The 17,500-nt window shown below is 36.8% G+C and overlaps 2 protein-coding genes across 3 annotated transcripts in view; one reads left to right on the top strand and one right to left on the bottom strand.

The window, feature by feature from the left end:
• Positions 1–9,233, top strand: part of LOC137631707 (CCAAT/enhancer-binding protein zeta-like) — a 118,039-nt gene extending 108,806 nt beyond the window's left edge. For both annotated transcript variants that reach the window (XM_068363585.1, XM_068363586.1), the window contains exons 17-19: positions 4,630–4,685; positions 4,834–4,978; positions 8,577–9,233. In XM_068363585.1, the coding sequence (XP_068219686.1) occupies positions 4,630–4,685; positions 4,834–4,978; positions 8,577–8,821 (446 nt within the window). In that variant the 3' untranslated portion in view covers positions 8,822–9,233. The remainder of the gene's footprint in view (positions 1–4,629; positions 4,686–4,833; positions 4,979–8,576) is intronic.
• A 1,353-nt stretch (positions 9,234–10,586) lies between these two features.
• LOC137631708 (NADH dehydrogenase [ubiquinone] 1 beta subcomplex subunit 2, mitochondrial-like) overlaps positions 10,587–17,500 on the bottom strand; it is a 53,762-nt gene continuing 46,848 nt past the window's right edge. Inside the window, exon 3 of the mRNA XM_068363587.1 lies at positions 10,587–10,883. Coding sequence (XP_068219688.1) covers positions 10,809–10,883 — 75 coding nt within the window. The 3' untranslated portion in view covers positions 10,587–10,808. The remainder of the gene's footprint in view (positions 10,884–17,500) is intronic.

Raw genomic sequence — 17,500 nt, 5'->3', positions numbered from 1 at the left:
TTTTGCAAATGGCGACATGATTTCTTATGGAATATAAGGAATCATGCAGCCATTTGCAAAATCCAAGGAAAAAAAAAAAAAAATTGGCGAGTACAACTACCTTCTCAAAATCCTGCTAGTTCATCTCTCATCTTTTCATTTATCTTTCTCTCTAGTATCTTTAGAATGAGCATATTATATATTATTATGGTAACTGACATAAGTGTGATGCTTCTCTAATTATTGCAATCAGTCATATCTTTTTTTGTAATTTTCACCAACACTCCTACCTCCCATTCATCAGGTTTTGTCTCTTCATGCCACATTGTACAAAATAATTTTGTAAGAATTCTGGGTCACTTCATTTTCTGCTAAAATCGTCTCAGAAGTTATTTTTTAATGATAGCTTCGACTTCAAATGCACTGAATTCATTCATAGGCACATCTAGGTCTTTTTCAGATACAGATATATCAATCAAATTATTCCCTTCATATCTCTTATTCATGACCTCACTAAAGTGTTCCATCCAATGTTGCCTTTCTTCATCTTCTGTTGTTATAACAGATCCATCTCTTTTTCATGGGTATATGCTTCTTCTTTGTCCCAGTAGAGATTTCATTAATAATTCTATGAGCAATTTTTACACCATAGCCATTCCCTCAATTCATAACTTTGTCAGCCTCCTCTGCTTTCCTGTCAATATTCTCCAGTCATTCCTGCCTATTTTTTTTACCTCGCTATCAATACTGGAATACTTGCCATGCTCTACCTTGTAATTTTCATTACTTCCTTGGACACTTTGAACAATCAATTTCTGTCTTTGTCTCTTTTTTTTATAGTATCCCAAGTATCATTTCATATCCACTATTTTCTCCTTGTAACTGCATGTCCCAAACTTCAATACCAACTGATTATTATATGTCCTTAATTTCACACTATTCTTTATTAATTGTCTGCTCTGTCTCTTAAAGTCTCCAAGACTGCTAATCAATTCATAAATTCAATTGCAAATGTATTCTTTGCGCCCATCTTCGTGAAACTTGGTTGTATCAAACCTAAGTATTCTAACTACATTTCTGTTTGGTGCTTTCAGTTTTAATTTCAGTGTGGCAATGAGGAGCTGGTGATCACCACCTCTATAGCTTCTTACATTTATCAGAGTCCTCTCTCTTTATTAATAGTTATGTGATCAGTTTCATTTTTGTAATTGCCACATGGTGAAGTCCATGTTTATTTGTGGATGTCTTTATGCTGGAAAAGGATACCTCCCATAACAAGGTTGTTTGTTGAATAAAATGTGCTCCATTTTCATTTGCAACTTCGCCAAGACCGTCAACACCCATCACATTCTGTATACCTTGATTATCCTTTCCAAATCTAGCATTGAAGTCACCAATCATAATTTTCATATCTCTCACGGGGATCTGGGATTTAATTTATTTCACATTGTAGTTCTTCCTAGTATTCATCTTTCCTTTCTTCAGGGGAATAATTTTTTGGTACATAGCAAACTATAATACTCGTATTTCCCTGCATTGATTTAAACTTTGCTAGTAGCAATCTGCTATTTACAGCTCTCCATTCGGTTATAATGCCCTTTCTTCTCTTGGTGTCATCGTCATTCCTACCCCTATTCTTCCAACTCTATCTGTTCTTCCTGAGTAGATACAGTATATCTATTACCTTGATCAAAGATTTCTTTACCAATCCCCTTACGTGTTTCACTTAGGGCCAAGATATCCAAACTATATTTCCTAAGTTCATTCTCCACTTCCTGTAATTTCCCAATCTGGTTCATGGTTCTAACATTAAATATATAGTTTTTTTTTTTTTATTATTCCTCTTTCTTTGGCCATTAATTTACCTTGACTTGATTTATATTATATATTGTGTATCTTTTTTGTTTATTCATCTCTCTCTTTGGCCATACTTAGCTGCTTTCCCTATTGGCAAACTAGGGGTTATAGATTTCTGCTTTTCCAACCAGAGTTGTAGGTAAGTTTTCTATAATAATGTAATGATAATGCTCCTTGCCATCAAATTCTAAAACAATACACTTTATTTGTTTCTTATCATTTCACCATAATTATGGCCTTTCTCAAATTCATTTTTAGTTCCATTCTCCATTCCACTAATAAATTTTGTCAAGGATTCCTTCCTTTATTTCTGCAGTAAATATCATTGCCCCGATAAACTATTTTGATCCTTGATGAATATCATTTTCAGTCTTTGACATTGACATAACTGCCAGTCTGTAAACTTTGTGCTCTCTTCTATTGCTATCATATGCCAATGGAGACTCTCATTACATAGTCTGCTGAATGCCTTGTCAAAATCTATAAATATTGAACATATTCCTTTGTGGCATGTTGCTAGTACTATGGTTGTTTTAAAGATGGTACAAAATCACGTTAATTCTCAAATTTTCCCCAATCCAGCAACTCTTTCATAAAGGGCATCAGTGTAGATATATAATAGCTCTCCAGTACAATATTTTACTTATAATCTTTAGAAATTAATTTATGTTTACGTATATTCGTAGGAAAGTTGACTTTGAAATCAACTAAATCATAATTCTACAATTCTTCTTCTTTGTCTACATCTTTTCCCACTTCTATGTGGGGTCGATATTTCTGGTCAGCTTTCTCCATCTACCTCTGTCCCACACCTCATCACCGCTTAATCCCTTTGATCGAAGGTCATCCTTGATACAGTCCACCCACCTTCGCTTTAGAAGAAGAAGAATTGTAGAATTATGATTAAGTTGATTCTTGAATTAATTCAAGAAATAATATGAACTTGACCCTTAGCTATTGCGCCTTAATTGGTACCGCTAATTGTTCAATGGCCACTTTCCTCTTGGTAAGGGTAGAAGAGACTTTAGCTATGGTAAGCAACTCTTCTAGGAGAAGGACACTCCAAAATCAAACCATTGTTCTCTAGTCTTGGGTAGTGCCATAGTCTCTGTACCATGGTCTTCCACTGTCTTTGGTTAGAGTTCTCTTGCTTGAGGGTACACTCCTGCACACTATTCTATCAAATTTCTTTTCCTCATGTTTTGTTAATGTTTTTATAGTTATATAGGAAATATTTATTTTAATGTTGCTACTGTTCTTAAAATATTTAATTTCTTCCTTGTTTCCTTTCTTCACTGGGCTATTTTCCCTGTTGGGTTGTAGCTTAGCAAATAATAATAATAATATTGCCAAAACCGCAATAGCCAAACTGAAGAACTTTTGGTTATAATTCTTATTGATACCCCAACTTCAAATTTTACCTGATTTACCCTATTTTTACCTTTTTCATAAAATTACTTTACTTTAATTACAGCCCCCCCCCCTTCCCCCCCAAAAAATAATGGGTTTTGAAGTTAAATTCAAGGGGGTCGCATTATACACGATATAAAATTAACATATTCACTCTTGGAACAGGCTATGTCATTATCCAAACCACGTATCTATTAACTAATCACAGCCATATTTGAAATAAACTGGATTTTGATTAAACTACTGTTTCACTTAGCTGTATCAAATAATACATGTAATGTTCACATTTTTTTCATCTTATTTATAAATAAAAACATAATGAATGCTAATCTCTTCCATTGTTCATGTTTATAAGTCGATCGACACTCGTCTATGCTTTCCAAATCAGCTGATTTAGGCAAACTATTGAGGGATATTTTGTATTTAATAAAAGAAACGATTACTTTATCTATCATTTTCAAATTAACTCAATAATTTAATTTGAAATACTTCTCTCATATTTTATCTAATAACAGAGTTGAATTGCATATAGAAGTTTACCAGATTTTCGTTCATGTTGCAGATGCACGATATTTTAGTTTTTAGCTCTTTGTTGCTTGATTACAAAGCTTAGGGAATTATTTACATCGTGTTATAACAAAATTATATTCTTGGTTTACAGACACTAACGTTATCTTCTAAATGGGGCTTTTACATTTAATTACAGTATGCGATTTGCACATTCATAGGTTCCCAGTAAATTTCTTTTTTGTTTCCTCTAGTTTCGAATACTGCTCTCCCCGATTCAAAACAGAATAGTGGCTATGAATATTCTTATTTTTTCGCCTTCATTTACTGCTTAGTTTATATTTGGCAGTATATTTTCTTGAGGATCTTTTCTGCATAGTGAATAAGTAAAAATGTCAGTCTTATACTACTTTGTTTACTATCGTATAATGATTGAAATACAGCAAAACAGCTGCTATCTTATTTGATTGTTCATAACAAAACAGCTGCTATCTGATTCGATTGTTCAAAACAAAACAGCTGTTCTTTGTTTGGTCGTTGAGGCTGTATGCGTTTACATAATGATTTTAAAGTTACTAACGATACTTTCATCATTAATTTTTACTTTTCTAACCCAATGAAGTGGAAAATGGGATAAAGAATGTTAAATAAATAATAGAAACAAAACATAATAGGCCATTATCTTATTTAGCTACTCACTGAAAGCCTGCAACATTTGAATTTCTCGACCGACCTGGGTGCACTACTGGAAAGCTTTTTAAGTACAATATGCATGACAGTAGAAAAACGCTATTGCAGAATGCGCTGTAGCTGAGAGTTAAGTGTATATTATGTATCAATGGAAATATTTTATGCTGTAATGTTTTTTTATTTTAGATGATGATGACTTTGACGGCAGTTCTACATCAGCCAAGAAAAAGGGAAAACCAAAGGTAAAGTTTATTTTATTTTATTTGGGAATAGCTTTTCTTTTTCTTAATTTTGAAGTTTCACCTCAGTTTAAATGTCTTCCAATACTGTATTGCATTTTATTACGTATCCTCATAGTAGAGTATCATAGTTCAGACTTTACAATTCCAGAAGAAAGTGAAGAACGCATCTGAATCATTGGACTCAATGTTTGCAAGTGCAGATGATTTTGCTCACCTACTAGAAGAGAATGCAGAAGATGATGCTGGTCTTCCAACAGCTACATCAAAGGAGCTGGCTAACAAAGATCAAGCACGTGAGTAGGACAGAAATTACCTTTTTATAGTAGTATAAAAGTCACTCTTAAATTATAAAACAATTTGTACTATATTTTTCCGTTATGCAAGACATTTAATAACAAAAATGGTTTATTAAGGGGAGTGACTCAACCTCTACTTGGAATGTTGGAAATTCAGATTATTGCAGTTTTGGCAAGAACGTATATGTTTCATGTTTCAAATAAGCTTTTTAAATTAAAATGTTTGGTTTTCTTGCTAAAAGTCCTTTTTATATACAGTGTTTATACAAGTTCATCCAGTCCTGTTTTGTATATTCATTGTATTTAATTTTCTAAACATTTGCTACATCTATGTTTATCATATTTCTTTGGAAGATGCATAAAGTGTCAAGAAACAATATCTACAGTATATATGCCAAAAGTGCAAAATTTGTCCTGAAAATTCACTGACAAGAATGAATTATACTAACCAAGTCTTGCTTGTACGTTCATTTAGTATATGTAGCGTATATTTTTTCGCCTTTGAGGGAAGGGCTCACCAGTTAGGTAAAAGCCCTCAAGTATGATGATTATGTTCTTATGATCCCCAGTGATGAGAAAAATTACTGCTAAAAGCCCATACTTACACGAAAGTCTATTCAAATCAATCTCTACCAAATAAAAACTTTAAATCCCAATTTCTCAAAACAAAATTTTTGGAGACAATTTGCTATTATTTTTAATGTTGACCAGTTTTCGTCATACAAACATGTATATTCACTATTTGTAAAAACAAAAAACTAACGTATGAAAAATAGTCACCTTTTAATGTGACTTCTATACGTTGATAAAATAATACATATAAAATAAATAAAAAGGCTAAGAAAATTTCCAATGTACAACTCAATTAATTGGTTTTTAAATGAAAAAAGATGGTCGAGGGAAAGAAAGTTGCAGGAGTTTGAAATAGCCCTAAAATAACATTGCTTTCATGGGGTCTGAGTCACATCCCTTAAATTCACAGTGTCTTGAGCAGTGAGGAAACATTTAAGAGCTGTGAGTTTCACACTGCTTTGTCATGATTACTCATTAATGTTTCATACTTATTCTGGCAAGATACAATTATAGTACAGTAATAATCCTCTTTTTGTGACTACGTCGCTCTTCCGTAAGTATGAATGCAAATATAAAATCCATTTTACGCTGTATTACCTGACCTTTAGTCAGTTTCTACATAGTAAAATAGGGATGAAGTGCTAAGTGCTGTACAGTACTCTACAGTACTATATTGGATATGGAGGCTTATTAATGTAGGTACTGTACAGTATATGGTTTTTACAACATGATACTGTAGCTGGTTATTACTACTTTTCCATGTTTAGTATATGGAAATAAAACATATAAATCTCTTTATAGGACAAAAATCCAACCTAAGGTGAAAATAAAATTGTCATATCTCATGAAACCAATTAACGACGTACGGTAGGATATTACCGTACAAGTAGTACTGTATTTAAAATTAATTTATTTCTATAACTTTAGAGAAATTATCCTTTATTTTTAATTCCTCAAAATGGATAAAAAATAACAAATTCAATAATATAATATAAATTTACTATTTTGATACCTACCCAACATTCATTGTACTATAAGCTTTGAAAGTACAGCTTGGTTAACATACGGGATAACATATAATTAGTTGGGAAAGTACTGAAATTAGATTTTACTTTAAAATTTATTTATTTCATGAAGTCTAACCTAACATTCATTGAGGTGATACTGAAATAAGAGGTAAACAATAAAAATATAACAGGGATTTAACCTCAAGACAACTACAGTAGTCCCGAGGACTTGTAACTTCTCCAAACTCCATTAAAATGTAGGAAAGTTTTGCAAAGCTAAGGATTATTGTCACTACAAATCTTCACATTTTTCACTTCCTCAAACATGATACCAAACAATGGTTTGTCAATAGAACGTGTCTAAAGAAGTCAAAGTACTAACCCAAACACCCAAAAGTATCTTGATCCACTAAACTCTAAAATACAATAAACAAACTTTACAATATTGATCCCTAGGAGAATAACCACACGTGTGTAGTATTTTGCACAAAGATGAGTCATTAAAGCAAATAAAACTATGAAAGATTCCTGCTTTGAAATTTTGAAATGATTCAGAACTTGCCTGAAAACCTGAAAAATTAATTGTAACTTGCAGTAAAGGATGAATGAAAACAAGTGAAAAATTAGTCTCTTCTTAAGAAGCATAAATTGACCCTGATACTATTAAATCTGACTACCAGTAAATGATGAGCCAAAACAAGTGAGAAATTACCCTCTTCTTTAAAAGCATAAATTGACCCTGACACTATCAATTCTGAGTTCATGGCATCAATATTAAAGTGAGCACTATCTGCTTATGGTAATCATACCTCATGAGTATGTTTTACTTTGCGGTAAACATTCTTTAGATTTAAAACCCCTTAAAACATCCTTAGATGCATAGACTTCCTTTTCTTTCCTTTTGCTTAGCTAAGGCATGTCTACCTCATAGTTGGTGGGGTTATTTTGCCCATCAGTACCTACTGAACTGAAATGTTTAACCATGGCTTCCACCAAAGTACAAGATGAAACATTTCCTGTCTTTTGGCTTTGCAGCTAGAGCTATTCACTAACTTCATGAGTTGAAGCTTAAACTCTAAAGGGAGAAGAGCTAGAAAATTATCTGGCGGAGAAAGACAGACATCTGAGGCAGGAAGTGAGAATTAAAAAGAATCTCACCATCAATATCAAAAGATGAATTATTTACACTAAACAACTGAGTAGTAACATACATTGAAATGCTGGTGCTATCAAGGCTACCTTCTGCTAAACAGGAATCTTTATGATTCTCTTAATTTTTGCTTTTCCAATCTGATCCTATGTATATTAAATCTCATACTATTTGATTTGTGAAAGCCTTACACTCATTAAATCTATCCTGAACTAGGCACTCATTGTGTCAACAAGCCTTGGATATCTTACATCTCAAACTTAGACCCGTATATATGTCTTAATATAAATGAGACAAAATCTTATTTCAGAAGACATACCTTGAATATTAAGTTGAAATCTTGATAGAACCATATTACCATGAAGAACCTAATAAAAGTCACACCAAAGTCCTATAATGAATATGATGAAACACACAAGATGTCACCTGATCCCCTGACAAAGCGGTAAAGTAGTTCTTCCAATATCAATGCCCCCATTGACCATACATCAAGTAGTACTATCGAGATAGAGGTTTGTCACCTAAGCTTCTCTTTCAAAGTTCATAGTACAATGAATGATGGGTAAGACATTGAAATAATATTAAGCAACTTTTCTCATGGCAAAGCTTAACTAAATGTTTGTATTAATATTTTTAGAGACTTTTTGGATAACCTTACAAAGGGAGTTGTGGCAGGAGCCTATTTTGTTCAATAATAAATCTAATATTGATGCCTAAGTTAAGCAGTTTTACATTGTTCCTTCTTGAAAAAGACCATTTTCACTGGTATCAATAGATCCACATATCTTTAAACCTTATAGTTCATTGAGATAACTATAAGATCTATCAATTGAAGCATTCCTTTTTTATCATCTTTCTGTTACAGATGTCAAACAATTGAATTGGGAAGTTGATCGCAACGACAGATTAAGGGATTCTGGTCGTTATGGAAATCGAGGCCAATGGAAGAAAAGGGGACAAAATAGACCATCAAGAGGATCTCAAGGACAAAATAGATCATCCAGAGGGTTTGGAGGTCAAAAACATTCTAAGAACGTAGTACGAGGAGCAAAAAATAAATTCAAGGTTAAAAGTAAAAACTTCAAAGCTAAAAAGGGAAGAAGAAAATAGTATCTTGCCTTCTTCTAGTTTATTATTCCATTTCTTTGTCGTTTTGTTGAAGATATATAAAGCATTTTAGATAACAGTGGTTGGAATATTTAGACGTGTAATTTGATATGATCATCAAATGTGTATTTTAGCAATGCATGTCATCTTGGGGAAAAGTTACTGTGAGTATTGTTATTTCAAATTACAATTTTGATGATAACCTAATTACTGTATAAAATGCAATAATGTATATTTTACCAATGCTCATTTTCGTGAGAGAAGTTATGAATATTATCTTTACAAGTTACCATTTAGACTTTTGTCTAATACATATATAGTACAGTATACAATAACATATGTTATACTGTAAGATTTAGCATGGACATTTTGTGATGGCTAAATCCATTGATTTTGATTAAAAGTGTTACAGATTTTGTATATTTTTATTTTGTAAGCCAATTATCAAAACTAGATAGATAGGTAAAACATTTGTCTAACACATGGAAAGGCTCCCAGTCAGATAAAAAACAGTTTAACATAAATTGAAATTGTTAACAATAGATGCTGAGCAAGGTCAAAAATTACAGCCCCATCTGTCAGAACTTAGGGCAGAGACTGACAGGGATGGTTGAGGTGAGAAGTTCAACTTATAGGATTCAGGTTTGTATAGCTAAGAAAAATATACATTAATCTTAAAATCTGTTACTTGTTTCTACGCGTATACAAACCTCTTGTCCTTTAAATAGGGAGACTGACTGATTTGCTTGGTCGAAAGTCCTCCTAAAACCGAACTAGTTGGTTCTTTTTCTCCCTTGGAAATGTCAATCTACCTTGTCTTGTATGGGAGTGAAGATGACTCCATTAACCTCCATCTGTCTATCAGAGGGATGCATAGGCTGACAGGGTCTGGACTATCCAAGAAGATTAGTACTTGGTCAAAGGAGGGATCCCTTCCCCCTTACAGAGAGCAGTTCGGACTAATATACTGAATTGTAAATATTTGCAGAATGAAGATCCAGGATTCTTCCACCACCCTCCTCCTCACTCAAGGAGGAAGGAAAAGTAATTCTCAAAATTGTAAAGAATGATTCTCAGAAGAGTAGTTTCCCAACGCTAAGTTAGATTTAATGAATAACGCTTTGACCACTTATTCACCAAGAGAGGGGCAGAAAGAATAGAGAAGTTGGATATTCTACCTTCGTTACAGATTTGCATCTACAGTATACATTATCATGAGCTAGATGTTTACTGTCCTGCGTGGGAGCTGGGGAAGAATCTCACTTGGTTTTCTTTTTCCTGTTCTTGCTCAACTCCAGCCCCTGAGAAGCTGACCCCACACTATTCTCCTCACAAGTGAAGACTACGTACAGTCATGCCCCCTGCAAGCAGAATATAAAAGTAATCTGGAAACTCCATGGCTATATCACGTGTCTACTAGTGGTCCTTCCATAAACACACACAAAAGCAGTCTGCAGCAAAGAAAAAAAATATTAATTAAACTAGTTTGTTAACCTACTTGGTAGCAGAAGTCAAAAGTGGCTTCTTTGTGAGTTTCCAAGTGGTGGGACTTCCTTCACTACCCACTAGTAACAATCGACACCTCATTGTAAGTTTTAACTGCAGTTTCCAGATACACTGAAATTATACTCCTATGAAAGGTTGAAGGTTTTTATCCATGTAGGAACAAAGAAGATTTCATGTTACAAACCGATTCTCCACAAATACCTACATGCCTAGGATGTCGTAAAAGAGGTTATCTTACAAAATTAGTAATGAAAACAAAATAAAAAATTTAAGACATATATTTACAACATATCTCGAGCTCAAAAATATTAATTATTTGAGTAATGAAAGTTCAATTACCTTTCACTGGTACCATACTTGCCTATGCGAAGTGCAAGCAATTTTCTGGTTATGTAAATTAATAAATCACTTTGTTTCATTTTCACGGTAGACTAAAGAAATATATAACCTAGAACTAAACCATACATTTCAGAATGGTAAAATTTTAGTCCTCATCATCAGCGGGAATACCAAGCTCTGAATCTGTCCACTTCCTTGGATCAGGATACTCAAATTCACCCTGTAAAATAGATATATCTGTAAACATTCAGATCAAAAGATAAAAAGGAATGAGATATGGCATATATTCACTGACAACATGGTAGTCATTGAAATGAACAAAAATTCAACTACAGTATAGTATAAAGTATTGAAATTATCAAGCAAAAGAAAGTCTGATTTACCTTCAATCTTCCCGAAGGATGAAAATCATAAATAACAAATTTTAAAGTAAATTTGAATTTTTCCTAGATATACAAACCAGAGAATTTCAAGATAGGAAATGTCTTCAGTTTACTTGGAATAATTGTTGAAATTGTTAACACGTTAAAAGACAGGTAGTAAGTGCTGGCAAGTAGCTCCACCCATTTTCCAGTCAAAGATTCTTCATTTTTATCTTTGGCTCAGGACTGAAAGGTGTGGTTGAGGTGGGAAGGTTTAACATTCCAGAACTCAGGTTTATATAGATAGGAAAATACTTTTAACAATTTTTAAGTTCCTATGCATAAAAAACCTTTCATTATTCAAAGTAGGGAATGAATGAATGATTTAAAGTTTTCAGGCATCCTGACATCTTAGGTCATTGACGCCGGTAGAGGCTCAATTATTATTGGTTGGTAGGATGCACCTCTGTAACCAAATGGGTTACTTCTCTATATTATTCTGGAATATGCCAGTTTCCCTTGTACCACATGGGAGCAAAGGAGATGATTCCAGCTGCCTTGGCTATACAACTATTTGAGCAGCCACCTCAGTCCAATGAATAAAACAGTTGGACTTGTGGATATATTCCCCTGAATAAAAGGCTGTGAAGGTTGTTTGGCACTTTAAAACACCTTCATCACCTGTCCAAATGCAAGATTCTTTAGAGTGAAGTTGAAGTGGGAATAACACCCTTGACTTCATGAGCTCTAGCTCAAGCTCGTACCTTGGCCATCTCAATGGTCAAAACGTATGCTCTTGATTGTCTCACAAGGCCATAAAAATACTGTACTTTGTTGCACATTTCTTGGTTCTGCCAGTGCTAAGGATGAGTTGCTGACACTTGACCACGCTATGTTAGTCCTTTCCAAATGGCACTTCAGAGTTTCTATGGGTCATAAAAGCATCTCATGATTACCACTTGGTAGTTCATGAAGCATGTGGATGGGAAAGGTCTTGAACCTGAGGTAGTGTGCTGACAGGCTCTGGGTTTTGGTCATGAATTTTAACACAAAACTAAGAGGCCTCCTTCCAACCTTCATAGGGAGTTAATTAAAGGTATTTGTGCATCTCTCCACCTATCTTTGTCAATGCTACGGCTGGCCAGAAGACAGTCTTGAAAGTCATATCTTCATCTGGTGACTCTGAAAGCCTCATATGATGTACGAATAAGGAGCCTTAAGAACACTAGTCGTATCCCAATCTGCGGACCTGAAATCCAGGGGTGGGGCAGACTACTTGAAGCTCTTGAGAGGCACCTCTAGGCAAATATAAAGTACAATCAGCTCTCCGTCTTCGCGATTCAGATCCATATACAATAAAATTTAAAATAAAGTTTCACATTCGCAGTATTGCGGTTAATACTGATATGCTTACGCCCGACGTTTTTAAGCCACCCGCACTTTTTTGTACCCAGCCTTTCATGTGCCCTTTCCCTCCCTGCACACCACCACTACTCTAGCTGACTTGGTCTGTCTCCCAGCGTCCTTCGTCACGAAAGCGCTTCTCACAAGTGTTTGTCAAGCAACAAGTGATCTCTTATTGACATGTGTTAATTTACGTACAGTACATGCGTTACGTACAGATTTTGACTGTACTGTTCATGCACACTGCAGTACGTGTAGCATACACTTTGAATTCAATGAATTCTACCACTTCACCTCAAGGATTGCATCATGTGTCACAAGATTTTACTACGTAGAACTTCGTAAAGGATTAATGGTATTATATAGTAATTTTCTATTTTATTTTTTTACTTTTGGTAGGATAAATATTCATACACTTTTTGAAAAGAAATAGTGTACTTACAGTACTGTGCTGTATACAAAATACCATACTGTACAGAAGATACAGCACAGGTTACACGTTACAAGCCGGTAGTATTGTGAGCTAACCTCGCCAAGAATAATATGACGTCTCGCCTCGGCTAATTAAGCTGTACTGTAGTAATAACATTGCACATACTGTATATTACAGTAATATGCACTATAGTATCAGTGAGTGTTGTTAGATACGAACAACAGTGTTTTGTTGTTATAATTTTGCATAGGGTGGTGTGGAAATGACTTTTGTGTTATGAATCATCCCTTGTAGTGAAGCTCTGTTAATAATGTACAATTATCTCTGAAAAGTTATATAAACTACAATAATGTTATATATACCTGAAAAGTTATATAAACTACAATAATGTTATATATACCATGTGAAAATAATGAAATGCAGTGCAATGGGTTACCTAGTTTGTTAGTCAACAGAGCGTGGGAAGTGGTCTGTGTTTCGATGGGGGAGGGGGGGTTATGATTTGACCCACTGTAAGTCACCAAGTCTTCCCGGATTTGTGCGTTTTGGGGAGGTCTCTGCTACCTAACTCCAAGAAGAAGGAGGGAACTGGTCTGTGATCTGCACTAGACACACAAATAGATCAGAATTTTTCTTGGCTTATAGCCATCTGGGAGCAACCAAGTTCATCTCAGACCATGCATGATCAACACTGAATGCTTCAGGCTGACAACTGTACAGTGATTCGTCTCAGATGTGCATCTGCTTTGTGTTGACTTACAAAGGTAAGAAAATCATGCCTCCTTGCTTGTTGACATGAGCCACTGTGATGGTTTTCTCATCAAAACTAAGAGTGCTTACATAAAATTTCTTGGAAAGCTGTTGTACCACCAAAACTTTGATGCAGATGCATTTCTTCTGCTGATCACACACACCTGATGCAACCAGATTGCCTAGGTGAAACTCATTTCTCCTTCAACAAATCTGAGAACATTTGCATGTCTGGAGGTGGTGAGTCAATAGAGACTCCCTTCGTAAACTTTTGTCTACCTGGTAAAATCAACCAGTGTTGGCATGGTGGATCAGGAAGCCTTGTAAGTCACTTATCCACCTCTCCACCACCACCTGCACGTAACTCCTCAAAGGAGTAATGTGGGCCACTTCACCAAAGCATTCCAAAGAGCCAGAGCTATCTCTGGTACAGCTAGTTTGAGAGATGGGACACCACAGTGTTACTTTCATAAAAATCAAAGTTGGGCCAGTGGTTCACTGAATGGTGAGATTATAAAGGTCACTGTCTTTCCACCTGACAGCACAAGTACCCTGTGTTTCTCCAAAGAGGATGTTAATAACCCCGTCACCTTCACAAAGTACGTCACTATGCCTCACCACTGGTCACATTACAAGACTGCTTGAAGGGCGACCATAACAGAAGTCTTCATGGTCACTGACTCAGAAGCCAAGGAAGACGTTCCTCTTGATCCAAGTTTCTCCAAGGTGCTGACAAAGTAGACATTGGCACTTAAAACCTTCACGGCCTAAAAAGTGCAGGTGGCTAAGATCTTGTTTGATTGATTACAAGTGAGTGCTCAGATCAACATATCTAATTGTCAGCATGATAATGAGCCAAGTAGCAAGATCTGACCATGGCAGCTCCAAAGGTCTAAATCCTTAAGGGGCATGCTGACCAAATGCTTGAGGTCCTACCGGAAGCTGGTGCCATTGTCATCACTCGGTTCATTGCATTTATGAATAAATGCAAAAATAACAAAAATGCACATTCCAACTCTGGGTTCTCTGCTTCCACTGGTGCCTTCGGGGACATGATAATCGTGAGTGTCCCCATCATTCGCAAAGGATGAAGACTGGGCAGGTTGCTCAAGAAATCTACTCCCCTTCATTAACACAAATGTTCTGTCCCAAGGACAACCATCATAGTAAATGGGTGCTGATGAAGGACCACCCTGTTAGTCATCGAGAGTAAAATATCCCTGGCACCTAGCAACCCAGAGACAGAAGACAGACAAAACACCTTTCCCTCTAGTGATCATAGTGGAGAGTAACCTATGACACAGTACTTAACTACCAACAAGTGGACGGTGGCCTTGAATAAGCACATGACGATGTCTTCGAGAGATGCCATCTTCTTAGTTTGCGATATCAATGTATTCATAACAGAGAAGGGAGTAGCAGTACCAGTCCAGGAAGAAAAAGTGAACGAGAGCACACAAGCTCTTGCAACACCTGGTGACCGAGGTAGTTAAGATGGCCACCTGCCAAAGGTAAGTGTACAGTAATGATGCAAATTTAAAATAATTTAGATTTTTCCTAGCTATACAAACCTGAGTCATTTACATGGGGTTACAACTAATCATGTTTTCCACAACCGGCCAATGAAAATTTTGGTTGATTGCGTTATGCTTCATGCTGGGTAAACACAGTGCTTGTGCAAGGAGCAAACAGGAGCTTGCTCACAGCGTCACCTCACAACACTCACCTGGTCAATGACTCGGCTTCATATAGCTAGGAAAAGTGACAAATTTGTAATTTTAATTTTTCCTAGCATACAAACGTAGAGCTATTTATAGGAGTATTACTTTCAGCAAAGCTAAAAGACAAGCCGGGGGTGAGGGTAGCCCAGCTACCCCACTCACTCAACACACCCAGGCCGAGCAACCACTTTTGCTTTCTGGCAGGACTTCTTGGGGAACAGGGTGGCTGGCGGGTCAATTTGTATATATAGTTCCAGGTTTGTATGCTAGGAAAAATATAAATTACTTACAAATTTGTCATTTGTTCCTGTGCAAATACAAACCCTTTGTTATTTATACGGGTGACTTGCTCTTAAGAGGGAGGTAGTCCTCACCAACTGGCCTTAGTCATGACCCGGGGTTCTCTCTACCTCGATGTATGATTGATTGTAGCAGGAACCCTACCTTCAGTAAAATAAGTGCTGAAATTAGTGTATGCACTATTAGCAGCCTGCAGAAGGGTATGTGTTCGTAAAACTAGCAATGTGGCTCGATACATGGGTACGAGAGTTCTTTTAGACCTACCCAATAGCCTCCTTTGAAGAGGTATTGGGGACGCAACAAAGTATTATTTTTTTTACTCAGCATATACAAGGGCATCAAGGGCAATGGGTCTTACCGGGCAGAGAGGTGAGGTCAGCGGTGCTGAGGACCATGGTGCTGTTTTCCCCAGGGGTGGAGAAAGTGAAAGAAGGAAAGGAGCCATTCATTCTTACTCATTCACCCCAGACTAACCCGGGTAACCTCAGCTCTCAACCCTCTACTACTTGTCCAGCAAGGAGCTTGAGGTGTTTAGACCACTTATTGTGCAGCCACCACACAACCAATGGAAAATGTATCTATGTTCCTGTGGGTTATGTCTTGCAGGTAGTGGGCGGTAAAGGTCGTCTAACGCTTCCATACGCCCGCTTGTAGTACCTGCAATACCCTGACATTGTGAGCTCTGGGCTGTTTGGAAGGAGGAGGATCTAGATTGGGGGAGAAATCAATTGCTTTCCAAATCCACGAGGAAATGGCATTTCTTGTGACCCTCCTCTTGACCTTCCCCGTGCTAACAAACAATGCTGGCACACGGGAACAAGCTGCTGCCGTTCTTTTCAGGTAACACTTCAGACTCCTGACGGGGCAAAGTACCAGTTGGTCTGGATCTTCGGTTACAGAACGAAGACTTTATCCGGAATGGGCCAAACCTAGGGTCCGGCACACCCAAACTTTGAGTATTAGCAATTAATTCAGGGACATAATTGAGAATTATTTCTCCCCATCTCCTAGAGTGGGATACGTCAGAAGATAGACCATGTAGTTCACTAACTCTCGTGGTCGAGGGCCAAAGCGAGTAGGAATACAGTCTCCCACATGAGGTGGCAAGGAGGAGGCCAAAGCTCCGACTGGGGAAAGTAATCTTGTAAGTCCATATGAGTAAGGATAGTAGTTCCAAAGAGGAGGAAATATCAACTTTCAATTTAAAAGCGTGACTCAAAGCTGAGCAGTAGCCTTTGACTGCCGAAACCTAGAGAAGCATTTCTTCCCAAAGGTATACAAGGAACTCTGCTATAGTTGGGACTGGCATCGAGGGGAGAGACCCCTTCCACGACAACAACCACAGAAAACTGATCACTTCGCCTAGCAGACTGAAGCTGTGGAGCATCTGTGTTCAGCCATCCTTCTCGTAACTTGTTGCGAAAAGCCTCTGTGTGAGAAGGTGCTGGACAGTCTCTAGGCATGGAGTCCAAGCGAAGCTATAGCTTTGTGGTAGATGTTGGTATGTGGTTGTTTGAGTAGATCGTGTCGTGGAGAGAGTTCTCTCGGGATCTCCGTGAGAAGTTGCAAAAGGTTTGGAAACCCTTTTGCATGATACCATAGCGAAGCTATAAGAGTCATCCGTAAGTTCTCGCTTACTAGGACCTGGTTGAGGACTTTTCTCATCAGACAAAACTGGGGGAACGTGTACACGTCCAAGTTCACCCACTGATGTTGGAATGCATCTTGCCCAAGAGCCTGAGGATTTGGGACTGGGGAGCAGTACAACAGGAGCCAAAAGTTCAGAGCCGTTGCAAACAGATCCACAATCGGGGGAACCCCACAAAATCAGGACTTTGTTGGCTACTAGATAATTCAAAAACCACTC

Source organism: Palaemon carinicauda, chromosome 40 (genome assembly GCF_036898095.1).
Source record: "Palaemon carinicauda isolate YSFRI2023 chromosome 40, ASM3689809v2, whole genome shotgun sequence".
In the NCBI taxonomy this organism is placed as follows: domain Eukaryota; kingdom Metazoa; phylum Arthropoda; class Malacostraca; order Decapoda; family Palaemonidae; genus Palaemon; species Palaemon carinicauda.
This window is presented reverse-complemented; position numbering and strand designations above follow the sequence as displayed.